At 39.8% G+C, this 25,749-nt stretch overlaps 1 protein-coding gene across 1 annotated transcript in view; it reads right to left on the bottom strand.

Moving 5' to 3' along the window:
- The window catches only part of syt7a (synaptotagmin VIIa), a 131,964-nt gene that overhangs the window by 75,488 nt on the left and 30,727 nt on the right, over window positions 1–25,749 (bottom strand). Inside the window, exon 3 of the mRNA XM_077516704.1 lies at window positions 7,181–7,284. Coding sequence (XP_077372830.1) covers window positions 7,181–7,284 — 104 coding nt within the window. The remainder of the gene's footprint in view (window positions 1–7,180; window positions 7,285–25,749) is intronic.

Raw genomic sequence — 25,749 nt, 5'->3', positions numbered from 1 at the left:
AGGGAGAGGGGATACGAGTGGAGGGACAGGTGCGAAGTGACTGAGGCAGCGAGTGGCAGGAAGTCTCAAGTGGACTGCTGGTGAAAATAAGAACAGGCTCAAACACGCAGACCGAGTCCCCCTGCTTTCGTTTCCACGTGCACACGCACCCGCGTGATGCAACAGTTTCAAGGCAGTCACCTTCCTCCTCATCAACACTTGCGTGTGTGCGTGCATGTGAGACGAAGAAATGCTGCAGGGATCCATCGCATATGACAAAGCTCTTACGACATGCGCAATCCAGAGAAATCAGCTCAGCGCCCCAAATGAGGGTTAAAGCAAACCAAATGGAAGAGTGAGCAATTTCCCTCTAATCCTCCACTCAAATACCCTTGAAAATACTTAAGTCTAATTTAAACCTGCTACTTTTTTTTTGTCACAGGACAAAGGAGTTTCACGATTCGAATGCCGCTTGGCTCTGAGCCATCAGTTCAAATGTGATGTAATAATTGTGAGAACGACTCAAATTGCCACAAACTATACCAAACGCGTTTTAATACGGGAAAGCTAGAGTGAGATCTGGTGAAGTAGAGGAAGACTGCCTGCAGTGATGATGAGCTGTTTTTTTTTCTTTTTCTGAAGGCTCTAGACATGAAGGATGAAAGAAGCTAGCATTCTGTCTGCATCAGTTGGCAGTGTTCTGCCCTCCAACGCCCAGCTGTGTTTGTTTGAACTAAGACAGCAAGGATCCACATGCTCGTTCAACATTATACACATTACACCATAATTACAAAAGAGTGATCATTTTGTCTGTCAAAACATTATTGTATGTTAACCGGAATTCACTTTGAATCATATGATTCCCACATTAACACAATCATGGACGGTCTGTCATTCACAACATTAGGGCTTAGTAGTAATGGCTTGTCATTATCAAGTTAATTCGTTTTATTTAAGCTCTGCAATCATTGATTGGCAATCCCCTCTTCCTGTGACTTCCAATATCCAAGGTGATCCAAAATAAAAACGCTGTTGATACAATTGATTCAATGGAGCTCCGAATGTGGTCAGCTCCAATCTCGGCTGCGCTCATAGTTATGTCACGGATCAAACAGCACAGCGCTCACAGAAGCCGGCAGAGGCCTTCTGAATGCCAAATAGCCACTGCTGCTGAAACAGATGTAAGCAGCACCCGCACTGATGTGTTCAAATCCCACCTAACACCAACAACGTGAGGGCCCACTGCACAGAACCAGCAGCTCCACAACATGAATTTAATAGTCACTTGACTTGCATGATCACTTTGAATTTTGTCAGTGATAGGGAGCTTTAGAGTCATGAATGACCAAGAAAAAACGTCTGTTATGCGGACAATTTTAACAGACATATACTTTAAAGACAACTGCATTCAAAAACATTGCACAGGCAAATTCTTCAAATTAATGAGAACTCAGTTCTTGCCAGGATTACAGTTAAAAATTTTAATTACTGCCACAGTACATGCTCAGTCCACGAATGACCGGTTGACAAACAAATTCAGTTTACAGCAAACAAGCTTACCAAAAAAGTGCTACTATTTGTGCTTTTAATTTTTCCACTTCCGTGTATTTTTTTCACCGTTAAATCACTCCATTGTATGAATCCAAAGAAAGTGTAAACCACTAGGAGTAGCAAATACCAATAGTATTATTTGGAAGACAAAACTGAGAATTTTGTTCATGCTTGTGATCTCACTGTGCAGTTTGGTTTGGTGAAATCTACCATATGTATAATAATAATAATAACTAGTAAAACAAATTTGTATGACCCAACGCAAGCTGAGGCTTTCAGGCAGCATATTTCCATTGTCATCTTCAAATAGCTGCTGGGATCGAGCAAAAAAGATTGGATAATGGTGGGTGCATTGGCTTGTTTAGCATTGTTGAACTGTCACCCAAGATAGCAGTTAGCATTAGCTAAAGTAACACTACCAACGGTGACTAGATTGAGTAGCAATTAAAATAAATAGTTCCTGTTGACAATTTATTGTATATTTGATTTTCAGCTAAAGTTGAGTGCCTCAGTTTTTAATTTTGAAAATCTGGCCTTTTGTTGAACTGAACTGTCACCAATGTAAGCAGTTAGCATTAGCTAAAGTAACACTACCAATGGTGACCAGATTGACTACCAGTTAAAATTGTTAGAAATAGTTCCTTGTGAGAATTTATTGGGTATTTGATTTTCAGAGACATTTTAGTGTCTCGGTTTTTAATTTAGAAAATCTTGCTACCCCATGTTCACCGCAAGAGGCGAGTTGAAAGTCTGCTGGGTTCCACCTTCGACCACTGTACGATAGCTTACTGTTGATAATGTTAGCGAGGTAGTGTTCACAAACAAAGACACATAACAAATTCATAAACCTGAAAATATGTTGTTTTTTAGCGTATTTCACTTCAGCACAAAAAAAAAGAACAGAACGAAGATATATTTGTGGGCCATAGAGGAAAAAAAGCCAAAGACATTGTGCTAGCAAACATGGCGGAAGGCACTCCAGGTGGCAGCGATACACTCGTATCTCGCCTACAAAGAGGGTAAAAGGGCAGAAGTGTGGGAGTTTTTCATTTTCTGAAAGATGACAGATGGAAAATTAATTCATGATAGTTCATCTGTTTACAGATCGTGTGGGAAAGCCACAATTGGAGGTGTGGCCAGGACGTCAACTCTTTGGAGTCAAAATTTGGAATGAAATTCATTTTAATTTCTTTTGCGGGGTCACCAACCTTTTTGAAATTGAGAGCTACTTCTTGGGTAAACCAGCATCCTGGGATGGATAGTGTTTAACCTTTAAGATTTCAGTAACAGGTGACAGTCTTGCTCAGCAATAATGTGAAAAGATGATACCAACCTACGCATCTAGTGATGCCTTTAAAAAGGATACAGGCTTCTAAGTCATTTCTATAGATAGCAGGTAATGTAGGGAAGTGATGGCAGATTCACAATCTTACACAACAGGAAGCAATATACATGGAGTTTTCAAGACCAATGCACACAAGGAGTTTTTAAATAAAACCTTTTGCACTGGTTGCCAAAGCTAAAACACCGAAAGCAACACTTACTCAAAATGTCTTGTCTATTAACCTATGAATCATAAGCAAAACTGGCATGGGCCTCCTCACAAGTGACACGTGACGCTGCGGGCAAACATTTGCTCTTATGAAAGTTGACACGGCCAAGGAGTAGACTCGGACTTTTTGGAAAAAGAAAGGTTTAGGATACTCGGCTGTATCGTGCAAAAGGAGAGAGCATTCTTCCTGCGTAAATATACAGCATAACCACTATAAAAGGCTTTTTTTTCTTCTTCACAAATTACTGACCAATCTACAGTGATGAAAATGCTTGCTGTGCTTGATGATGCAATGTTAATGTTTGAACATTTCGTTTTTAGGGTCACATGAGAGTCTATACTGACTATTTTGGAGGTGCAAGGCTTCCGCCTCAAATAGGGTGCAGGGCCCCCCTCAGGGCCACGCATGTGATCTCTCGGACATGTGTTTTTGTTGTTGTTGTTGTTTTGCCATACAAGAGTAGTGGAAAGTGTAATTTCTCATATGCTACAGTAGGTGGCAGTGGTGCTCTCACTGTCAGAGAGTGTGCAAGAAGTATTAGAACCTCTACAGATTGTATTTACAACAATTTCATCGGCAAATGATACTATTTTTAATCGCGGCGGAGAGTTAGGGTGGTGGTGGTAATTTGTTCTTCCTCTTTTAAAATTAAATCTGAAACACTAAAATAATGGCAATTAATTTAAGTCAAGAAAAAAAGAACGTAGATTCTAACCCCGGGTTTTCACTGGATGCGGTTGCGGTGCGGTTGCGGTGCGGTGCGTCTTGACTGCGTGCTCCGGACGGGTCAATTTTTTTGTCAATCCACACCGGCTCCGCACAGCTGCGGTCCGGCAGCTCCGTCGCCGCCCACTTCCCAACGTGTCTCGCGGGACCGCGCGCGCGCGATCATGTGGCATTTCACAACGACAAACATACAGAAAGTCTGCTCAACAGAGAAGCAGAAAGATATGAGATTCCATGCAGCATCCTTTTTTTGGTTGTCCTTGTAAAGTATATTAATAACGAGAGTCGGGTCAGTGCGGGTCCACTCTTTATTTCTGTCTTCCGGGTCCGGCTGCCGCTCAGTACGGCAAGCGAGACGGGCACAACAAGCAATCGCGAACATCAAACTCACAATACATTACAGTCCTTATAAAAAGGATGTGCCGTGTCATATATTATTTTGTGGTTTTCCACCTCCAATATAAACCTCTCCTCGTCCATGTTCGCTGGTGTCTAAACCGTGAATGAGCACATGGCCCGGCGACGCCCACGTCACGTTTTGCTGAAAAACTTGCGAAATAGGAGCTGGCGAGTATTTTATTCTGAAAGGTAACCGGAAATTTATTTTGAAACTGCCTCGGTCTTCCTGTCGCGCTCGATGTGTTTTGTGCTAGCTTGCCATTTGCCGGAGGCCTACCGCTGCGGCGTCCGGCAAAAATAGAAAATAGGCTATCCTTGCGGAAGGCTTGCGGCACGCCGCAAGCCTTCCGCAGTCAACACGCAACGCACCCGCAAGCGGTGTAGACTGCACCATTCGAATGAATGGAATCTAATTGCTTGCGTCGCCGGACCGCACTGCAACCGCACCGCAACCGCATCCAGTGAAAACCCGGGGTTAAACAGTTTTGGATAAGTCAAGAACGAAGGAAAGCAAAAATAGTTATAAGCAAAGGAAGAGCCTAAATTAAACCAAAAAATGGAAAAAAAAAAATTCTGTTTTGGGAAAAATGGATTGTGTTTATAAAACAAAGAACTGACTCTTTAACCATTGCTGTATGCATTGTCTATATTGTGAAAGTGATGACCAAATGTATGTTTGTTGTTTCTGTTTTGCTATAATTGAAAAAGTTATAAAAAATAAAGTTCTAAAAAAAATATAAAATGGTTATAAATAATAATAATAATAATAATAATAATAATAAATGTGTCTATGACACAGCAAATTCATGTCAAATTAAATTAATAATCCTCCCGTTAAATTAAACATTTTTTTCTGATGGTGCCAAATGAAGAGAAGTATTTGCCACCTTTTCAAAAGCTGATTTTTAAAATAAGAATTATTGTATAGGACGTTTGGTGCATGTGTTACGTAAGTGTCTACGCGGATATTGTTGACTAAAGTGCATGTTAACAAAAGGATCTGTCTGCCACAGCAAGGCAATACATTGAAAGGGGTTTTGTGCAACATGCCAATCACATCACTTTGTAATGTAGGGCAGAGCCAAAATAAAAATTAAGGGTGATGATATTATCACATGAAAGGGAGACAACACTAATAACACCTCCAATGTGTCATCAATAAATTGCCGTGCATTCCCCCTATTTACCACTGGGAAGTGCTTAATGTGCCTTCACGCCAGTGAGATGTTGACACTGACAACGTAAGTTGCCGAAAAACAAGCAGCTTAATCGACATCTATGTTACCCCCTCCGCCGCCACCTCACACTGCCGTGAGAGGAAAGTACGACATCATCACGCACGGGTCGCGAGGCCAGCAGATCACCCGTCGCCTCATCCCGTGCAGCCTCTGCTCTGTCGGGTTGCTGCTGTTGCTACTCCAACAGCACTGTCACAAGCTGCAAATAAGATCCATTTACAACCGAGCTCCCGGAGAGGGCCGGAGGGACTTTCCAAAGAGCCGGCCGCTCCACTCGCTCACTCCGCAACAGGAAATCAGGAGCCATTCCCTGCTCCATTTCCTTGCAGGTGGAATATCTCATATAACATGTTTCGGTGAAGGAAACAAGAAGGGACAGTATGCCGCTGAGATCATTACCCCCCTGCTTTATATTCGCTATAATGGTGTAATCTAGTTACAATCCCATTACGGGCGTGTCTTTAATGCAAACATTATGTAGAGAAGCTTGTTTGTCTGCACAGCCTGCTGGGATACCGAGGCCTGCCATCTGTGCACCGATACGTTTCACAGCAATGCAGCAGTGAACTGGTTGCTCTTGTAGGTCGTCGTAGTCGTTTCACTACTTTGCATTGACGCTTGAAGTCGACTACTAGCTAAACACGTTTTTAGCATCTCGTCTTACAACCAATTTTGTGGACTTTCGACTTGCCCGTATGTTAACGTCACTGGACTGTAATGCTTTGTGGAGCATCAAAATGTCCGTCCAACAAGGCAACACAATCTTCATACATTTGCATGGGTCTGTGAGTATGAAAATAAGATGGTGATGGGTGATATTAAGCCGAATTCACACTGACTGCGGAATGGACGCGGTGCGTTCTCCGTACAGCTTCCGCAAGGACTGCAATTCACACCGTGTGCGTTGCATGTCCGGAAATCTGCACCCTCCAGACCACAACATCATGTTGGGTTCACGCTGGAGAGTTGAGTTCGGTCTAAATTTCTTCACATAAAACCAGGCTATTGCCGATAAATGTTGCAAATGATTGTACTGTGCTGGAAAAATATCAATTACAACTTTGAATAATCGATTTTGACATGACTTTCTTTACATTAGCGTCAACTACAAAAATTCTTTGCTTGTCAAACCCCTGGTAGGGTGTAGAGCTCCAAGTTGAGTGTAAACTTTCCCAAAAAAACTGACTGAAAAGGCAGTTTTGGCATGCAGCTCAGACTGACTGATAAGGGGTTGCCTCCCTTTTAATCAATCACATTTCATAGCACATAATCACAATGATGTGCCCTTAACAGAGGTCAGCGTGCTCAATCTTTGTTGTCGTCTAGCTGAGGCTGTGTCAGCACACTTGGCTAATATTGTAGCTGCTTCTGGGAATGAATTACAGTCCTGAAGCTGCTGTAGTTTTGGGAAAGTGACGCAACAGGGGCCCTTAATTTCAGCTTCTGTAATCGGTTTTCATTAATTACTGTCTAACAAGCCACAGATTTCACTTCAATGAACATGTGCATCATTATTTTGTATTAGGGAGTCCCGTAAATGTTTGCACACGTTGCTATTTCTTAAATAAATTACCCTTTCTAGATTTAAAATCACATCGCACAGTGACATTTAAGCATCTCTGATTATTAAAGCATTTTGCGGAGCGACTAAAAAATGTGACTGGAAGCTACAGTTTGTGCGTGTCTGTGTGTGTAGGTGTGTGGGCGTGCGTGTGCGTGGGTGCGCACACTCACCAGCTTGCGTTGACACCAACCGCAGACGCCACAAAGAGCCACAAGCCAAACAGCACACACTGTCACTGCTAGGGAGACCAGGAACACACTGAGGGACACCGAGCCTGTGTGAGCAAAAACACACGCACACACAATCAGGAAGAGTCAATAACGGCATTTTTGCATTCATTAGATTACATGTACTATAAAGCATGTTTGAATTCTATGAAAAACGCTTTATAAATAAAATATATTCATTTTCTGAAATATAACAACAAAATACTGGCAACGTCAGTGACTAATAACATGGGCATATTACAAAGACAATTCACATGGCGACGGATAAAAAAACTTTTTTTTTCAACATTTATTTTCAAAAGAGACACCTCAATAATTGTTAACATTCTTCTTTTGTCAAAGTAAAAAGAGGTTAACCACTGTAAAACTCAACATAAAAGTATTGCAACACCACTGCATTCATGTGCCACTTTAAAAAATATTTATATAAAAAAATCCGTACTTAAATAATTATCCAATTAAAATGTACTTCACATAAAGTAGTTAAATATATGTTTTTGTACCAATCATGTGCACAGAAATTTTGGGGAGCATTTGTTCGAGCTAAAAAAAAAACGTTCCCCATCATCAAAATTATTCACACTATTACAACTTGTTAACACCATCTGCATAGGGGGGGGGGGGGGGGACTATTAATAAATGGGTGAAAGGAATGCTGCATTCGAGGATGGTTACAAGTGGGACTTTTCCGAGTTCAAACCAGGAAGTGTGTACGGGAACTCCCCCTTGAACTCGGAAATTCTACTTGCTAAGTCGGAAAAAAAAAAAAAAAAAAAAAAGCACTCGGACTTCACCGACAGACTACAATGTGACGTCACTTTAATGGTAAAAAGCAATTTACTCGAGTATAAAACTAAATAGCTTCCTTCATTCATAAATATTCAATGTAACTTCACGTAACACAACATAAGTGACAATAGGCCGCTATCTCCCTGCATGAAATTATACAGTGAACTACTGATCTGTATGAAATGCTTATGAAATAAGATAAAAAAAACAATAAATGAACCAAAATTGCGAGAAGGCGAGTTTGCTGGAGGTCAAAATTAGTTTTAGGACCAAAATTAAATCACTATTTTATCTTCAGTCAACAGCAAGTGGAAAAAGTAGTTTTTAAAAGGTAGTAATTGTAAATGTAAAATAATTAATTTAGCAATTTTATTTTAGATAAAATATTAAGTTTTTACTTCTGAAAATGGCTCAATCAGTCAAGTATCCCTTTAAATGGGGTCAGCACACACAGACCACCAAATTAAGGTGGGAGCACATGTACAATTCTGCCAAGGACTAATATAAATGCTCTTCAAATATCAAAACAGATGACAGAAAGATTAAAATAAAGGGCCAAATCAACTAAACAAAGACAAACGGGCAAGTGCTTGAGTACCGCTTGGGGTCTGTTTACGTGCATGTGCCTGTTATGAAACTAATGTAGTGGCCAGTGACACAGTTACAGTAAAGTTTTCTTTTTTAAATTCATCTAAGTGTTTTCTTCATTGCGTGTCAAACAACAATCATTTCCAGGGAGCTGATTTTACGCCACAGTATCTCGCCAGACGGTGGGACAAAGCTAAGTTGCGCCTGCTCCCGGCAGGTTTAATTGAAACGCAGGCGCGCACTGCTGCCATTTTAACATTCCGTCATAAGCAGTCTGGTATTACGATCTCATGTGCCGGAGCATTTCAATACCTTTCCAATCAGAGCTGAAGTCAGGCATCACTCAGAGGCGCACGCATCACTGTCATGTGTCACGGCTTGTTAACTGACAGGCTGCAAGCAAAGGGAGTGGCCAGGGAGGCTGACAATACAACACAGCTCATGATTAATGGCTATCAGTGGAGGCGCAGTGAGAGAGTTATAAAGGGGGAAAAAAATAATCATACTTCTGCTCACATGTGTCTCTCTGTGCGAGAGTACTCACAACCGCACCTGAGTCACGCTGCTTTTCAAAACGAGCGGATTCCCCCCGGTGAGCTATTAAACCAGCTCAACGGCCTTTACTTGAGAGGACAAGGAACTAAAGCCTCATTGAGCTTTGATATTTTGCGCAGCGGGGGGAGATGCTAATGTATTCAAATGTGCGAGTCCCTTCCAACGTTTCTTCAACCCAAATATACGGCGATAAGCAGGTGTCAGGATGCATTTCCCCGCCGCTGAGTGACAACCGCCGGCACTTTGCCTTCAATAAGTAGATTTGTTTTTCTCCCCGGTCGCCGTCTTCCTCGTCTTTCCCTCGCTTGTCACGGCCCGGCCTTTTCATCCCGTCATATCTTTGTCTTCCTCGTCTTCCCCACCTCCAAGTGTCCTCTGGGAAGGGACGAGGAGGAGAAGCGGAAGGTAAACACGTTTCATATGGAGAGCCGGGATGGGCTCGACATCGGGTTGCGCAGCCTTCCGGCGGCTTCCGGCTGCAGCTTTGAGGTCAACAGGACACCTGAGGCCGACTGAAGTTGGAATGAGCGCACACACGCACGCATACACGCACGAGGAGCAGCTTGGAGACAGCAAGCACCAAACGACAGCTTCATGATGACTCCACTTTTTGCACTGCACATTTCTTCAAAATCAAGTCGCAATGCAGATGAAGAGGGAGAAAGTTATGAGGTCATAAATGGGGGGGGGCTCCTTTGATGTGACGAAACAGGTGGGGGAAAACAAAATGCCAAAAGTACTGTTCAAAAGTTTAAGGCCCAATTTTACAGTACTTGTATTTGTTTCACCATTTTATCATAATGGTATAACTAGTTAAAAATCATTCCATCTATTATATTGTTCTTACTAAGGGTGTGAATTGCCTAATATCTGGCGCTTCGATCCGTGTCACGATTCATATGTCATGATTCGATCCTGATTAATCCCGATACGAATCTGTAAGTCGATTACTGTATTGCAAAAAAAAAACAAAAAACAAAAATTTTTAAAAATACTAATCAGTGAACCTGTACATGTACACTGTAAGTTTTGTATGATAATGTATTTAACTAAAATTTCAACACTATTTAACAAACAGATTGCAATCTGTTTCATGTTTGAAAAATTAAAATCAAATATTAAGGCTAATGTTCCATTAATATAACATTCTTCCATGCTTAAAGTGTGAACCCTAACCCTAAGTAAGACTCTTTGTTGAATATTTCCATCAAAAATGATGTTTAAATATCGATTTGGCCACATATTGAGTTCTTACTCAGTAGGGTCATGGTTGAGCTGAAGCTTATCGCAATTGATTAAAAATATTTTGAAAATAATAATTCATTTTTTTGTGTATGTGCTTTGTTTTTCATTTGTTATCAAAAACTTTGAAAATTATAAATAAAATATTGTAAAAAAAAAAAAAAAAAAATCATCAATAAATTGATTTCTACAATGATTCAGAAATTCAGAAGAATTGTCCACAACGGGCATATTTCTTAATGAAATACATTCACCACACGCTGATCTGTCTGTCAATCCATCAAAATCGTGTTACACCACCTGTGCTACCATTTAGACCTGTATTTACAGAGTCTAAAACCGAGTTTACTTAACCAAACTGCCATATGTGTTGGGGCCACACTCATGGAGGCATAGCACATTTACCAAATTCATAAACATGCTAAGCTAGACTTGCACCGGCACAAAAATTAAGATATGACAGTTTTTAGGCAGCACAAGTGCATCTATCTACAAAAATAGAGCCTTTTTAAAAAAAAATTTAAACAAGCATATTAAGTACAGACTACAGACTGTTGAAGTTTCTGGAGAAACAAATAGCTATAAATCTGGTAAATTGAACACATCTTATTATTTTTTCACACATATATACTTATATACATAATGCACATTTTCAAAAGAGCTACAAAGTGGAAGCACACAGTTATGTTATATTTATTTATGCAGGGCAATGGATTAGTAAACCATTTCTTGCTTTAATGCGAAAGGTATATGCCCATGATGAAAAAAAAATGCAAGTCAAATTAGGGATTACTTTCTTATAATATTCCCTGATTTTACAATCTCCTTCGCATGCGTATTCCACCAAATTACGAGCCATTTTGCAGTGAATTTGTGTGCTGCAGCCAATTTATGGACTGCATCCTAAACGTCTCAATCATCCCACCCGGCATCGTTTTATGTCTTGACATCCGCCTGGCCTCCTCTTGATTAATCATGTTCTGATCGTAAAGATGTGGATTTAAACCTCGCGAGCATGTTGCCCCTCTCACCCGCTAATATTTATCTGCACTCAAAGAGGATCTTAATGGCAAAAGCGACATTGTTGTCCTCCTCGGCAGAAGAAGGTCGAAGAGGGTTCACGCTTGCCGTCTGCTGTATGTCTCCATTCAAAGCGGGAGTCTCCACTCACAGGTCACTAACAGTGAGTCCATTAGATGCACAACCACATCATCATGGGGAGCGAAGGGTCTTAAATAAGGAGAGCTAGTGCAAAGTGGATCAGCGATGGAGGTTTTGTTGGGCGATTTGTGAGCACCACGGTTTCCTCAAGGTCAGACAAGGGTGATGTGGAGGTGCCATGTTTTATGACGTATGTCAGGTGGATGGAATAAAATGCAGCATCCAATAAGGATTTCCACTCTTGTTCATAGACGCTGGCATCAGTGGATAAAATAAAATAAAATAAATACAAATAAAAAAATAAATAAAACGGGACTTAATTTTTGCAGCGCGTGCAGCTGAGTAAAGAGCAGGAAATACGGCCTGAGAAGATATGCAAATCCTCAGCACTGGAGCACCAGCATTGCCTCCATCTTCTTCGATTGTTTGTTTGTTCGGCAGAAGGATTACGTAAATACTACCAAGCTCATTTTCATAAAACTTGGACCAGTGGAGAATCAGCTTTGGGGAAGAAATATCATTTTCATTGCTGGATTCTTATTGGGCACCTTTATGAAAGCACTTTTATTTGCCTGATGCCAGCTTTTGCACTTTTGTTGCTAGATATAGCAACTTTTAAGGCTATCACAGCAACAGTTTTTTTTGTTTTTTTTTAAATCACCTAGCAACAATGTTAGCTACTTTTAAAATGTTTTCAGACAAATGCTAAAATGCATGTATTTTCCACCTAAACAAAAATGATTTTCTCTGCCACAGTTTGTGAGTTTCAAAATCTGTATCTGTTAATTGAAAGTGTTAAAATGTAACATTTAACTAGTTCAGCAACCACAATTAAAACTTCACAGATACAAATATTTGTATTTATATTAGAGATTTCATAAGATTATTTTTTTTAATCAGATTAATCACATCTTAGAATTTTGGTTAATCACAATTAATCACTTAATTAAAAAGTCTTTTTATCAACATTTTTTGCCCGCCAAATTTAAAGAGCACCTGTTGTGTGTTAATTCTTTTGACATTTAATGTTATGAGGATGTCTTCAACATTTTTTTTGATCCACTCCACACGCTCACACTATTAATTTTGACCACAGATGACCATCTGTGGTCAAATTAATAGTGTGATCTGCGTTAATACATGATTAAATGATAATTTTTTGTGATTAATCAATTAGTTAACGCTTTAACTTTGACAGCAGTCATTTATATGTAATATGCTTATACATAAAAACATGACAAAAAGCAACTAACTAAATGAAAGTGGGAATTTTCAGAGGATTTTTTTTTAAAGAAACCACCGAACCCGAGGAAGATCAACCTATCAGTGACAGAATGTGTGTCGAGTGAAGTAAGGCTAAAAACTGCACACTCTTAAAAAATAAAAAACATGAAAAAATTCTGCCTGAGTTGGTCTGTCAGTTTTATTAATACCACTGTGTAAACAAATGTCCAATGACATCATCACACAATGACAATTTCATTTAGCAACGTTTAGCAACTAATTAACACGACAAATAACTTCACCTGAAAATTACTAATATTACCTTGTATTGTCACACTGCGTGAGCAATTTTAAATGAAACATTTTTATTAGACGTTTTTGTTGCTTAACTTTTATATTGCTTTTAATAAGTACTGGTAAATAAGTACCGGTAAACTATATTTATTGTCACAGAGGACTCACAAAGTCAACTCAGTTGACTATGTATGCGATGGGTCGCCCTTAAATTATGCTCTCTGGTTAATTCATTAGTTTGTGTTATGATAATGTCATGCTGATGTTAATAGGAATATCAAATGGGCCCTACATTAGCCCACATTCAGCAGTCAAGTGATCATTTGCGGTTATCCCTGAACAAAATAACATCTCCACTATTCTAAACTCGGGACACGAAGTGCGGAGGAGGGCATGTATGGATTTGCTCACTGAGTAAATGTGACAAGAGAGTAGAAGAAGCCGTTGAGCCGTTTGATCAGAAGCTTTCTAAGTCACAGCCCTGCTGGTTCTGACAGGCACTTGTTTCCTTTAGATTTCAGTGGTCATTTATTTTATGCGCACATAAAAGAGGAACCAAATGGCCGCACGTACAGTATATGAAGGTGAGTTATGCACAGTGACGTTATAAATGAGCTTTCAAAGTTCACTGAAGGGAAAAATAAAGTCATGCAAGAGGCTTCATGTGGACGTTGAAAGGGTAGCAGAGGCGGGACATATCAAAATATAGAACTTACGTAACACACCAGCGTTTTTAAGAGTGGAAGGTCTGTGAGTGTAACAAGCACTCGTGCGACTGTACCTGTAGGTGATGTGGCCCACATGCGAGGAGCTAAGCCATGCAGAAAGGGACCACTTCTCAGGGGTAAGAGAAAGTGCTAATTGGACAGGCGGATCTCAGTCGTGTCCAGTCAGCTCAGCTGCCACAATGCATCAAACAAAATATTGTTATGGTGTGACTGAGGTGGATAGGGCAATGTCTCATAGCCACTTTGGTCCATATGCCTAAGGGTACACTTGCACCATAGATATAGTGTGTTCTTGAAAAGCTTTACATACAAACGATGTCGCTCACGCAAATTTGACCTTTAAAGGAACAGTGTGCATCATTTAGTGCTATCTAGTGGTGAACATACAGATTGCAACGATTTGATGCATGCACACTACGAAGCCTCAGAGAGACCACACTTCGCAAGGCTACCACCAATTACTATCAATTATTATTTGGAGTGGAGCAAGCGAGTGAGCAGGACCTAGCGGGAGCGGCAAGCAAGAGCATCTAGCAAGAATTAGCAAAAGCTAGCGAGAGCCAAGTGAGACAAGCAGCGGGAGCCCGGATTACGGGACTCAGTGATGACCACCTGCAGGCCCCAGCTGTGGAAGGTAAGCAGCGGTTGACCAATTGGGTCCGACACCAATTTCAAGCTCACGAAGTTCTTCTCCTTCGGGTATCCATAGCAGAAACATTTGAAGGTGTAGCGTGACCGAGACCTAAAAATGTATGAGGTGAGACAACTTTTTTTTTTCTTTGCATATTATTTAAATTAATAGTGGTATTTTTTTAATGAATGAATTATTAGTTCACCACAATATATTTAATTTAATGTCAATCAGGTAAGGCCCATGACGCTAATGAGGACAAGCAGATGAATAGATGTTAAATAAAGTTAGAACTTGACCGAAATGTATTTTTTTTCCTGATATTTCCACAATACAAAGCAATGTAAATGTTTCCTTTACACAGTGAAAACAAATGATGATGTATTGCTTTTGCCTGTGACTAGCATACAAACCAGGCAGATTGTTATAGTAGTCCAATGACATTTCATCATATTTTGAAATGAAAATAATCCTCATAAATCTAATTACAATGATACAAAGGAGGGGGGCGGCAACAACAGCACAATGAATGGGAGACAGTCTGACTGACACAACCTAGCAAACAACAAGAGCCGGTTAGCCTGACAGCTAGCTAGCTTTAGCTACCTATGTAGCTACATAGAATGGATGCAAGGATTTATGCTACCAACAAGCACAAAACCGACCCCAGTTCTACCTTTAACCACTATACGGCAAGGGATCCTAATTGAAGTAAGCCATTTTAAATTAAAAAGATGAACTTTTGCCGAGGGAAAAGCAATATTTACATGAAAGTGTCCAATTTAACAAACCATCACAATGTGACCAGTGTTCAAATTTTGTGTTTTCAGGCTCCTAACATTCTGTAAACTAACAGACAAAATGACTGTTTTAACTCCATTTTGGACCGTTTCTGCTTGCTGCGGCTGTTTCGGTAGTCCTCATAGTGTCACGTCTACTGTGGCAGAATATTCATGCAGTCACAAGATGGTATTTACCAAGGATTTCAGACTCCTTCTGTCTGCCATTGTGGTTTAATTAAATGCCGCATTTAGGAGCTTTTGTCTGACAGTTATCACGCGCGCGATAGAGAGTAAACCATTTAAATGCATTCAAGCTAAACAATTCTCCAGGTGCATAAAATAGATTTGAAGCTGTGAAATGCAGACAAAAAGAATAATAGCTGCTTCCACGTGAATAATGTCATTGTGACTTCAAGAGCTGAGAGGACATTTCACACTGTGAGCACGGAGGCTTCGCGCGATGGGCACGCCAGAAGGATTTTGGGATGTTTTGTACTCATATGAGCATAAGAGCATTCACAGAGTGACATATGACGGATGATTGACTGGTGTCGACTGAATGTCCTTCATGGACATTCACGCTACAACTGTGTGATGATAAACTTCACACCCAGTTAGATGTCGTTTTTCATAATCCTTTCCAAAGTATAGTTATCCTTTTAGCTGCATAACATTTGTAAATGTATTATGTTGCATCCAAGATGTATACTTTCCGAATACATGAAACCCAAACAAACTTATCAGAGCCTCTCATTCATAAATTGGAAAAAAAAAAAAAAAAAAGTCATCACTGCAAGTGTTTAGATTTTATAGACATGGTGGAGAGCAATTCTTTATTTTTAGTGCTCAAACATATTTGACAATGTCATACATTTATGGAGGACAGAAATTGAAATGAACCCCAAACACATTTCCCTGGTGTTTGTGTTTCATTAGCGAGTGAGTGTTGAACAACAAATTTCGATCAGTATTTTCTCCACCATTTCACACTCACAATGATGACTGGAGGGCTGTGTTTTCCTTTGTCATTATGCAGCAAAATGGTAATTAGGAGAACAAATAGGCACCTTGACAAGTTCTGAGTGGGGCTGGTCTTGGCCATTTATCAATCGTTAAAACAAAAGGCCTGTGGAATTGAGGATACAAGTGGATGTTTTTCTGTATTGGCGCATGCAGGACGTAAGAAAAAAATAATCTTAAGCACATGGAAACCAAACCAACAGGTGGTGTTATGACCTCTACATGTAGTACTAGCCATGGGTCTACAACCTGTGGCCCTTTAGTCCTACTCCTGTGGTTCCCTGAGGATTTAAAAAAATAAATAAATAGTGGAAATGAAATGAAATTTCTTAAAATTTTTAAGTTGTCAGAAATAAAGAAACAAAAGATAGATGAAAGTTTTTAAAATGACCTAAACAAGTCCAGAACGTGACCATAACATAGGAAGAGGAAAAACAGAAAATTGTCAAATGTAAATGATACTGCCAAAAATGTCTGAGAATTGATTACAAAAATGCAGAAAAGAAAACATTCAAAAAGTAACCATAAAATGTCCAAAAGAAAAAGAAAAAAAAAGCAGAAAATTACCATAAAATGTCTTTGAAATTGCCAAAAAAAAAAAAAAAAAGAGAGTCAGAAAATGGATTTAAAATAATAATAATAAAAACAACATAAAAAAAAACATTCAAAAAGTAACTAGAAAAATGGCAGAAAAACGTAAAAAAAAAAAAAAAAAATAGCCAGATAATGTCCAAAATGAAGTAGAAAGGCAGAAAATGACCATAATAGGTCCACAAAATTGCCAAAAATTTCAGAAATTTGGCAGAAAGGCAGAAAGGTCTAAGAATGTATGAATAATTAAGTATGAAAAATTACAACAACAATAACAACAACAACAACAACAAAATCCAAAAACGGAAGATAAAAGGTAGAAGAAAATGAGTCTCTACATATTGGATGCTGCATATTTTTATGTTATGGTGCAGCACTAATTAGCTCTTGGGCCCACAGTACATTAGTCTAACACACAATTTCCTTCATCACAATCTTCAATTGTTTTGGAGCTCCAGACACATTTTGTGTAATTTATTTAGACTACATTGGTTCTTTTGACAGGAAAGTTTACTGACCGTTGTGCTAAGGGGAATCAAACATACAGACTGACTGTAATGTTATTTTTGAAAGTCATGCTTGAATATGATCTTGACAAAACAATAAAAGCTACACTAACACTCATTAAAGCGCAGACCTCCACCAAGGCCCAAAAGTCTTAAACCTGTTTGTGTGACTTGTGGGCAATACTGTTCTACTCTATTCCCTTTAGGTAGCGGCCATCCAGATTAGTTTGGGCAGCGCTAGCTCCATCCGTAGGGACTTGGGCTTTGTAATCGAAGGGTAAGGTCAAATTAAAACAATTTGGCTTGAAGGAAGAATAATATAAGAAAACAAAGATGTTAAAATATGCATAGAGGAAGATAATGTTGGTAATCTGTAAAGTCTTCGGAACAAGTTCATCTGAATGCAGACATTATTCTGCACGTAGTACTATAGCTGCATCGGGTAGAGGAATATTGTCAGGTGGAGAACACCTGTGGTTAAGAGCCACTGCCCCTGCAGTCTACATAACGCGTGGCCTCCTTTCTGTCCTTGTGTCCTCCCGTGGCTCAGATGCAGCAGCCACACAGGCTGCGAGAGGAAGAGGGACGCCACCCACGTCCTGTCTGCTCTCAAATGCGGGAAGAGCTCTATCGCGGCTCCAGCGACAAGCTTGGCTGGAGTTGGATCGGAAAGACGTCACGTGACATGTCACCTATCGTGGTGCCATCTTCTTATTAGCACCTCTGACACCGAATGAGAAAGCAACCGCGGAGATGTGGACGCATGGGAGATAGGAAGAATTTATGTGCTGCATGTGTTGAATGCAAAATGAAGAGAAAAGGCCAGGGAAGTGAGTGATCTAAGATCTTTTGAGACTGGTATATGAATGATGAGATGAATAAACATTCTGTCACAAATTAATTTTATATATAGGCCACTGAGCAAAAGCGGCATTTCAAAAGGTGTTTTTGGAGTGAATTTTAAGATCCACATCACCTTGCGACTGAATGGGAAATAACACCCACGTCTATTTCCCTCCATGGCATCTCTCATAAGGTCTTTATAAAGTATGCATGGTCTTGATCTATCACATCATCTATCAATGCCTCAGCCTCGGAAAGACGAAATTAACAAGTCGGCTTGAAATAGATGGCTTTCATATGAAGACCGCAACATATTATATAAACAACGCCTAACAGGGTGATTTGTTTTCCCGTTGCCCCTGCCTTCATGAAACTTGCATTAATAAAAGATTACAGTCATATATCCTGCACCACTTCTTGTAATCCATCAAGACTTTAGATGAGATTCGGGATCATGATCATTGATTAACCTTCTCACCGCTGCTGGACTCAAATCCCTTGCCATCAAAAACTTTCTTTTCCACTTTGCATCTCCTGAGTGTCACGGTGGGACCTTTTCCAGAAAACTGATCAAACTCAAGGAACGTCTCCTTTTTAGTGGTCCCACAGCTTTGGCGGTTTCACACGGTTACAAACAAGCCATTAGACAACAGCCCCTCTCGTGCCCTTGACTTTATTGACTCGAGTCCGTGAGGTGGCTCTCAGTACTCGGGAAGTAGACGAGTGTCCATCACATTAATTAGTCTGTGAGCTGTAAACTAAGTCACCCATGACTAACATCAAATTACAGGTGCAGCCTTATTTATTAGTGAAAATAAATAAAACCAATAACCTGAGATCGTTTTGAACTGTTTTACAATTCTTTCTTGGTTGGTTTGTTCCTCTTTTGCTCAGCTTTTTAGTATGTTTGGCACAAAAACACCTTTCGCCCTCAGTGCAGTCATTCTCAAACTTTATATTTCCAGGGAGCACCGATGCAGCTGGAATTGATGCTGTGCCTCAAACCAGAAATTTCCCCTCACCCTTTTCCATGTACTGGAGTGCACACTATGTGCTTACTCCAATAGCGCCTAAGGTTTGGCATGGTACATAGTTTTCAGTGCACGTTTACAAAAATGGAAGTCGTGCTCAACATTTACATTACAGTTTGAAGTAGGAATTTAACGAGAAAAGCATTTGCTGCAGTGTCCATTCCTTTAGAAAGCATTTTCAGAATGGTCAAACTAGGCCCTTTGCCCTTTGGCCATGGAGGGGACCACTGGGGAGAAGAGTCTAGTCTTGATTCCATCCTGGTTCTCATACTGCGCACTTCATCAAAGTGTGTGAAAGCACTTGAGTGCTCACAAGATTTCACACATAACGTGATACATGGTTCAATTTATGTATATAAGTTTACAAAGCAAATACCTTCAGAGATTAGGTGAAAACAGTACATTTACATGCACTGTTTCGTTAACCCGAGACCGGGTCCTCGCAGGGCTTTCCACGGCGCTAGCCACCAGCTAGCTCAAAAGCTAACAGTCTGGGACCTAATGTAACCCTAAAATGTTGTTGTTCTTGTTTCCGGAGGCTGAAGAAAGGCGGGTTAGAAATAGATTCAAATTTCTGACATTGTCGGGCGTCTTCACTGCTAAATGAACCCAATACCGCAGGACAGGATTATCCCAGCTAGCTCACAAGCTAACATGTTTGGACCTAGTAATAATAACTAAGCAACACACAATTGTGCCGAATAACCACTGACAGGAACAAAGGAGTTCTGACTTTTATAATGTCGGGAATGGGGGGTAAAAGTGCTTATTTATGTGCTGGTAGGATATGCAAATTACTATTGTGAGTTCAGTTACAACGCCAATAAAGAGGGTCTTGGGTTTCCTTTGCTGATATTTAATCAGGTTGAATCCCCAGTAGACAGTACTTGATGGTTCAAGTCAAAATGTGGTTTTACAAACAAATAACAGTATATCAATGTCTAAATATTACAACACAACATAGGGAGATGAAGAGCAATATCTAGTTCTAAATACAAAAAAATCCACAATGATAGCTCTCAATTTAAATGTGCTCATAAACAACGCATGCTAATGATTAGTAGGAAAATGAATACTTGTACAGGGGCTAAGCAGTGCTCTTCGGTATCATGAACTTACTTGTCTCACGCACAACTCAGAAGCAGGATAAACTGTGAACTCAGGCTGAAATAAACTTGAACTTGATGGCAATAACTAGCGTTGCGCGTTACCGTGTCTCGTTCTCTCTCACTACTGTGTCTACTTTTTCACTTCCTACTACGCCAACCGGACCTCTAAGTCCCGCCCACAGGTGATGTGCATCATTGCCGTTGTTTCAGCCATGCCCAAATCATTCAAGAAAACTAAATGGTAAAAAATACCGGTAGTTTGACACTATAGCTCCAAAAGTAAGTACTACATACTGTAGTCAGCACTTGTTTTCAGTATGTATCTTTAAATGTGTAATGGATTTGAATACAACCCCCGCCCCCCCCCCCCCCAAAAAAAAAAATCACTTCTCAAGGTTTTGAAGTGGACAGAATGCAAAGCTTTGTCAAACTCCGCTACCATGCGTGGAACTCTTGCCCCTTCAGCCATTCTTTTACCTGTCGGTGTATTACAATTATAGCTGAGGCTCGCACCCAAAATCTCCATTCGCCATTCTTGTTAATGTCAGTGAATGACGGTTGAATTTTTTTCCATGTGCGCCATTACACAAAGGCAGAAAGCAGTATGCTCTCACTTCCAAGGTAGGTAGCTTCCTGTAAGTCAGTGCCTCAGGGGAGGAAGTGTGGAGCATGCACCAGATTGTCTTAAGGTGCTTTCATACCAGCAGCCTTTAGTCTGTTTTCATTGAGCTCTAGTTACTTTTCCCCCCTTGGTGCGATTCATTTGCTCAAGTGTGAACACAATAATTGAACTTTGGTGTTAATAAATTCAAGCCAGTTGCCTATGTACGGCTTCTTTTTCTTCTTCTTCCTTCCTTCCCTTCTTTCTTCCTTCCTTCCTTCTTGTCCTTGACCAGGGTAAAAAAATAAAGTATAACTGTTTTTATCCAAGTATAACACAGTGCATTAGTGAAATTTCTACACTCTGTTGCTCTAGTTTATTCTTGTATATGCCTCCTGCTTGTCGTTCATCTGGCCACCTTAGGAAGCCACCGCATGCGCAGGTAAACATGCTCTAATCCATTCGCTACACTTTTGCTCTTGTATTTGTAGTTTTGAGACAGCTAAAAGAATGTATTAAACGCAGCTATCCCTATCCCCTCGCCTGCTCTTGCTCCTCATGCAAACATTTAAAGGTTTGAATTCATTTAGTAAAGCATATTTGTTACACTTTACCCCTTTTATTCAAAGTCACCCACACGGAAGCTCTCCCTCTACCATCTGTGTTGAGTTGTGCAGTCCTCACGTATGATCACACACACTAATAAACATGTTTTTAACGCTTGAGATAGCGTAAACATGAGAGGGTGCCATGTGTGCTTCGTGATGTTAAGACCTCAAAAAAGTGGAGAGACAACAAATCAAGCGGAAAAAGTGGGAGCGGTGGATGCGGGACTTAGCTATAATGCTATTGAGGAGCAATTATATGCATACAGGCCTACAGCCCAAGTGTGCCCACATCATCAGCTCACTGCCGGGGACACAAACCAAGACAAAGCGCTCTCCGATGCTCCAGATGTATTATGTGGGTGGTAATATAAAATCTAATCCGAGTCGATTGTATTTGCGTAAGCATACGGGCAGTTGAATGCCTTAACAGTATGTCTCTTTGTGTATGTGTATATTTTTCCAGTGGGCTTTTACCTCTATGTCCAATTCCCATCTCTCCTCTTCACACTCTGGTATCCTCTCTCCTTCAAAAGTGGCAAAACAATTATTGAGAGTGTAATTAAAGTATTGGCAGGACAAGTGCAACTGTAATTGAATGACAGCTAAATGACAGTGAGGCAGCCTCGTCCTGCACTTTCCGTTTTTTATCTCATCAAGTGCCTTAGCTAGTTGCAAGAGAATTCGCTAACACAACATTCACACGAGTTGGTAGCTCATCATGAATGAGTAACAATACCACCTGGAGCTCTTCACCTGCACCTTTTTTCATTAAATTAAATTCTGCTTCTTTTATGACCTGTCTATACCAGCCATTAAAAATGAGACATCATCATTGAGCTAAATTTTGAACTATTGACTTGGCCACAACCCAATTGTAATTGTCTCTCTTCCACTTCCATTATAAGTCATTAAAACTATGTCTTCATGCCACCTGATTTCACGCATTTATCTTCTTTTTCTAAAAGGCCTCCTCTTGTATATGTTATTGTTTTGTGAAATCCCTCATTTGCTCATTTGCTCCCAAAAACGTATACTTTCTATTTTATGTATTACCATGCTCTCAAAGACGTATTTTTTTTTTTATGTTAGAGCATACAGCAGGCTTTGCTGCAGCCTCTGACTTGAAGAGGTTGCTTAAACCAATGGTAGTTATTACAAAAACAGCCTGCAGATGGCAGAAGAGTATAAGAGATCAACCAGGGCCATGTTGCAAAAGGCTCTTTTCCACACATCATCTTTAAAAAGATTTGGGAATAATGATGAAACTTAGCTGTATTCTAATGCTAATTGCTGCAAAACGGAAACAGATAGAAATATACTTTTTTCCTAGTGAAAGAAGAGACTCTAATCTTTCTTTTGGTAGGTTCCATGTTTATATAGCAATAGAACACAATATTTTGTGGGCCTTGCAAAATCAGTCAAAATCCAGGAAAACAGAGTGAAGGGGGATTGCTTCAGTGAAAACGGCTGGGAGAGAATGAGTAATTGTTTTGGGAAATCCCTCTTAACATTATTCACAAATCTCTTTTAAACTGTAGGGAAAAGAGATTTGTTGCAAAATGGCCCTAGTTGATCTCTCATACTCTGCTGCCACCTGTTGGCCGTTTGTGTAATTACTACCATTGCCATTACCATTCTCTTCAGTTGCTGCATCAAACTATTCTGTATGCACTAGCAAGGTAATATTTAAAATAGAACACATTTATACATTTTTGGGAGTATATGAGTCAATGTGGTTTGCCCACTTGTGAAAATGCTGGTTTTATTTGGGGAGAGGAAACATTGGGAAACCATGACTTTCAAATAAAATATTCTGCAGAAAATAGAGGCTCCTACTTTTAAAAGATTCAAAGTCCATTTCCACCTTTTAGCAGCCAGATTTATGTTGCATATCCATGTGGTCTCATATTTTTTGTTGTTTTGCTTCTCGTTGTTATGCTAAACAGGCATTAACGGTTTGCTCCCTTTTGCCTGTATTGCTACTCTGAGCCTCCTCGCATTATAATTTAGTAGAACTTCATATGAAGGTGCAAAGAAAGAAGTGACATTTAGTCGAAAAATCCAAATAAAGCACGTGTATATCAGTGCAGCGTGTTTGAACAGGCGGCGTTGCTGCTGGAAGATACAGTCAAACGCTCCTGTGGTCATGCAAATTGGATTCCCGCCAAGATTTTTGGCAACAAAGAAGTGCACTCAGATGTGTTTTATCAGCAATCCGTTCCACGCAATCAATTATTATGCCCATCCCAAGATAAAATGCGACTTGAAACATTGCCTCGACAGTTGATAAATATGCTATGATGGCAATAGTTTGACCCTGAAATGGATGATTTCATTCTTTCAAGCACTATGAGGAAAATATGTCCAATTCATGTAATTTATTAGTCAAGTTGATTAAGATGATTTCTTGAGAGGAAACTTTGGCTGGCCTGCAGTCATTAAATTTGTCAGACGAGTGTTGGCAGCTCGAACAAAGAGGGAGGATCTGTGCAAGCGTACAAGTGTGGCAGGTAAGTGAGGGGCGCTGAAAGGTTACCGCGGAAGGCGTAATAGTTGTGATCCTGTCTTTGTATGAGCAACAGGCTGCTTTATAGCTATAATTTACACTGTCAAGAGTGCACCAGAAGAATGGCGCAACTTCACAACAGACTACATTAGATTTGTTCAGGGGCTTTGCTCAAATTAGATGGGACAGAGAAGCCACCTTTTTTCCCCAGGTGACCTCTCATCTATCAGAAACGAACCTCCACAATGGTGCCGCTGATCTCGTCCCCTTAAGCCGTGAAGGGAAAGGCTCTGGGGAGGAAACTACATTGGTTTAGAGGCACCTGTTTTTAGACTCCTTCTGGACAGGCGCTGCCAAAAATAACCCTCATTAGCATCAGACAGTGTCAAAGGAAGGACAAATCAAAGTAATGAAATATAGCCCATAACCTCCACTGCCAGTGTTGGGAGGTAACGAAGCACAAGTACTTTGAGTATTTCTTTTTCTGATGACTTTTTACTTTTACTCCATTGATTGACAGATCTTAGGGACTTAAAAGGTGGAGAGGAAATAGAGAGCAGCAACATGGATAAATTCAGCAGATTCACAGGAGCAAGGTATTCCCCATCTGTGGCCTCATTTAAGAGATGTTTGATGTTGTCAGCTCTAAGAATAACTCGTGGGGAATACGTTGTGTCTTGTGCCATCCCAGAAAACACCAGCTCCTGCTGTTAAAAAAAAAAGTTCTGATTAATCTGAAAAAGCACATAACATTTTTTCAGTAAGATAATTTAGACGGTTTTGTTAGCCAGTTCGCAACGTTAGCAGGCAATGTGAACATGTTGTTTCCAAAATGAGTCCAGTGAATTTGTTTCTTGTCTGACCTGATTGATCTTGACCTGTACATTAGCAAAATGTTCTGTATGGGGCAAAAAAAAAAATCTGCCCTCTCTCACCCCATTTTTAACAAACCACTGTACCACAATGCAGGTACAATCATAGTAGCATCATAATATAACAAAAAGTGTTTTTTTGTTTTGTTTTGTTTTTTTTCTGGGGGGTACTGCCCTTTTTAAGTAAAGAGTTGAATTAGTACTCCTGCTTTTACCAATCTGTTTTATAAAAGTATCTGCATTTCTACTTGAGTACTTTGTCCAGCTCTGTCCACTTTAGAGCAATGCATGGTTGTCCAAACTACACCCTGGGTTTTAATAGCCCGCAGCATAATATAATAAATTTAATATGGATGGACAAGTACCATTACCATGTATCAGTATCGGGCTGATACCGGGCCTTAATTAAAAGTATCTTGTGGCCATTTTACAATAAGAAATATAAGGCACATCTGACTGATAGATGCCCATTAAGAATTTGTTTATTTAAATTAACTGTATTTTGTATTATATACAAATTGTGCATTTTATGAACAAATAATCGAAAATTGCCAATAATTTATTTATTTATTTATTTTAATTGCAATATTGTGTTATAAAAAGTATCTTTAAAATTATTTGTTTGTTTGTTTGTTTGTTTGTTTTTAGGAAATTTTATGGATCAAAAGTACTAGTGTTATCAGTACTACGTAATGAATGATATCGGTGACGACTCTTCTGCTATATTCAGGTCTGTTAAATTGAGGTTTGACTGTAAATCAAAAGTAATTGTTTTACCCACACTGATATTTTTGGTTTTAACATATTATGGTAAATAAATTGAAGGTGAAG

This window comes from Festucalex cinctus, chromosome 3 (genome assembly GCF_051991245.1).
Source record: "Festucalex cinctus isolate MCC-2025b chromosome 3, RoL_Fcin_1.0, whole genome shotgun sequence".
NCBI classification, from domain to species: domain Eukaryota; kingdom Metazoa; phylum Chordata; class Actinopteri; order Syngnathiformes; family Syngnathidae; genus Festucalex; species Festucalex cinctus.
Note: the sequence above shows the minus strand (reverse complement) of the source record. Positions and strands in the feature narration are given on the sequence as shown.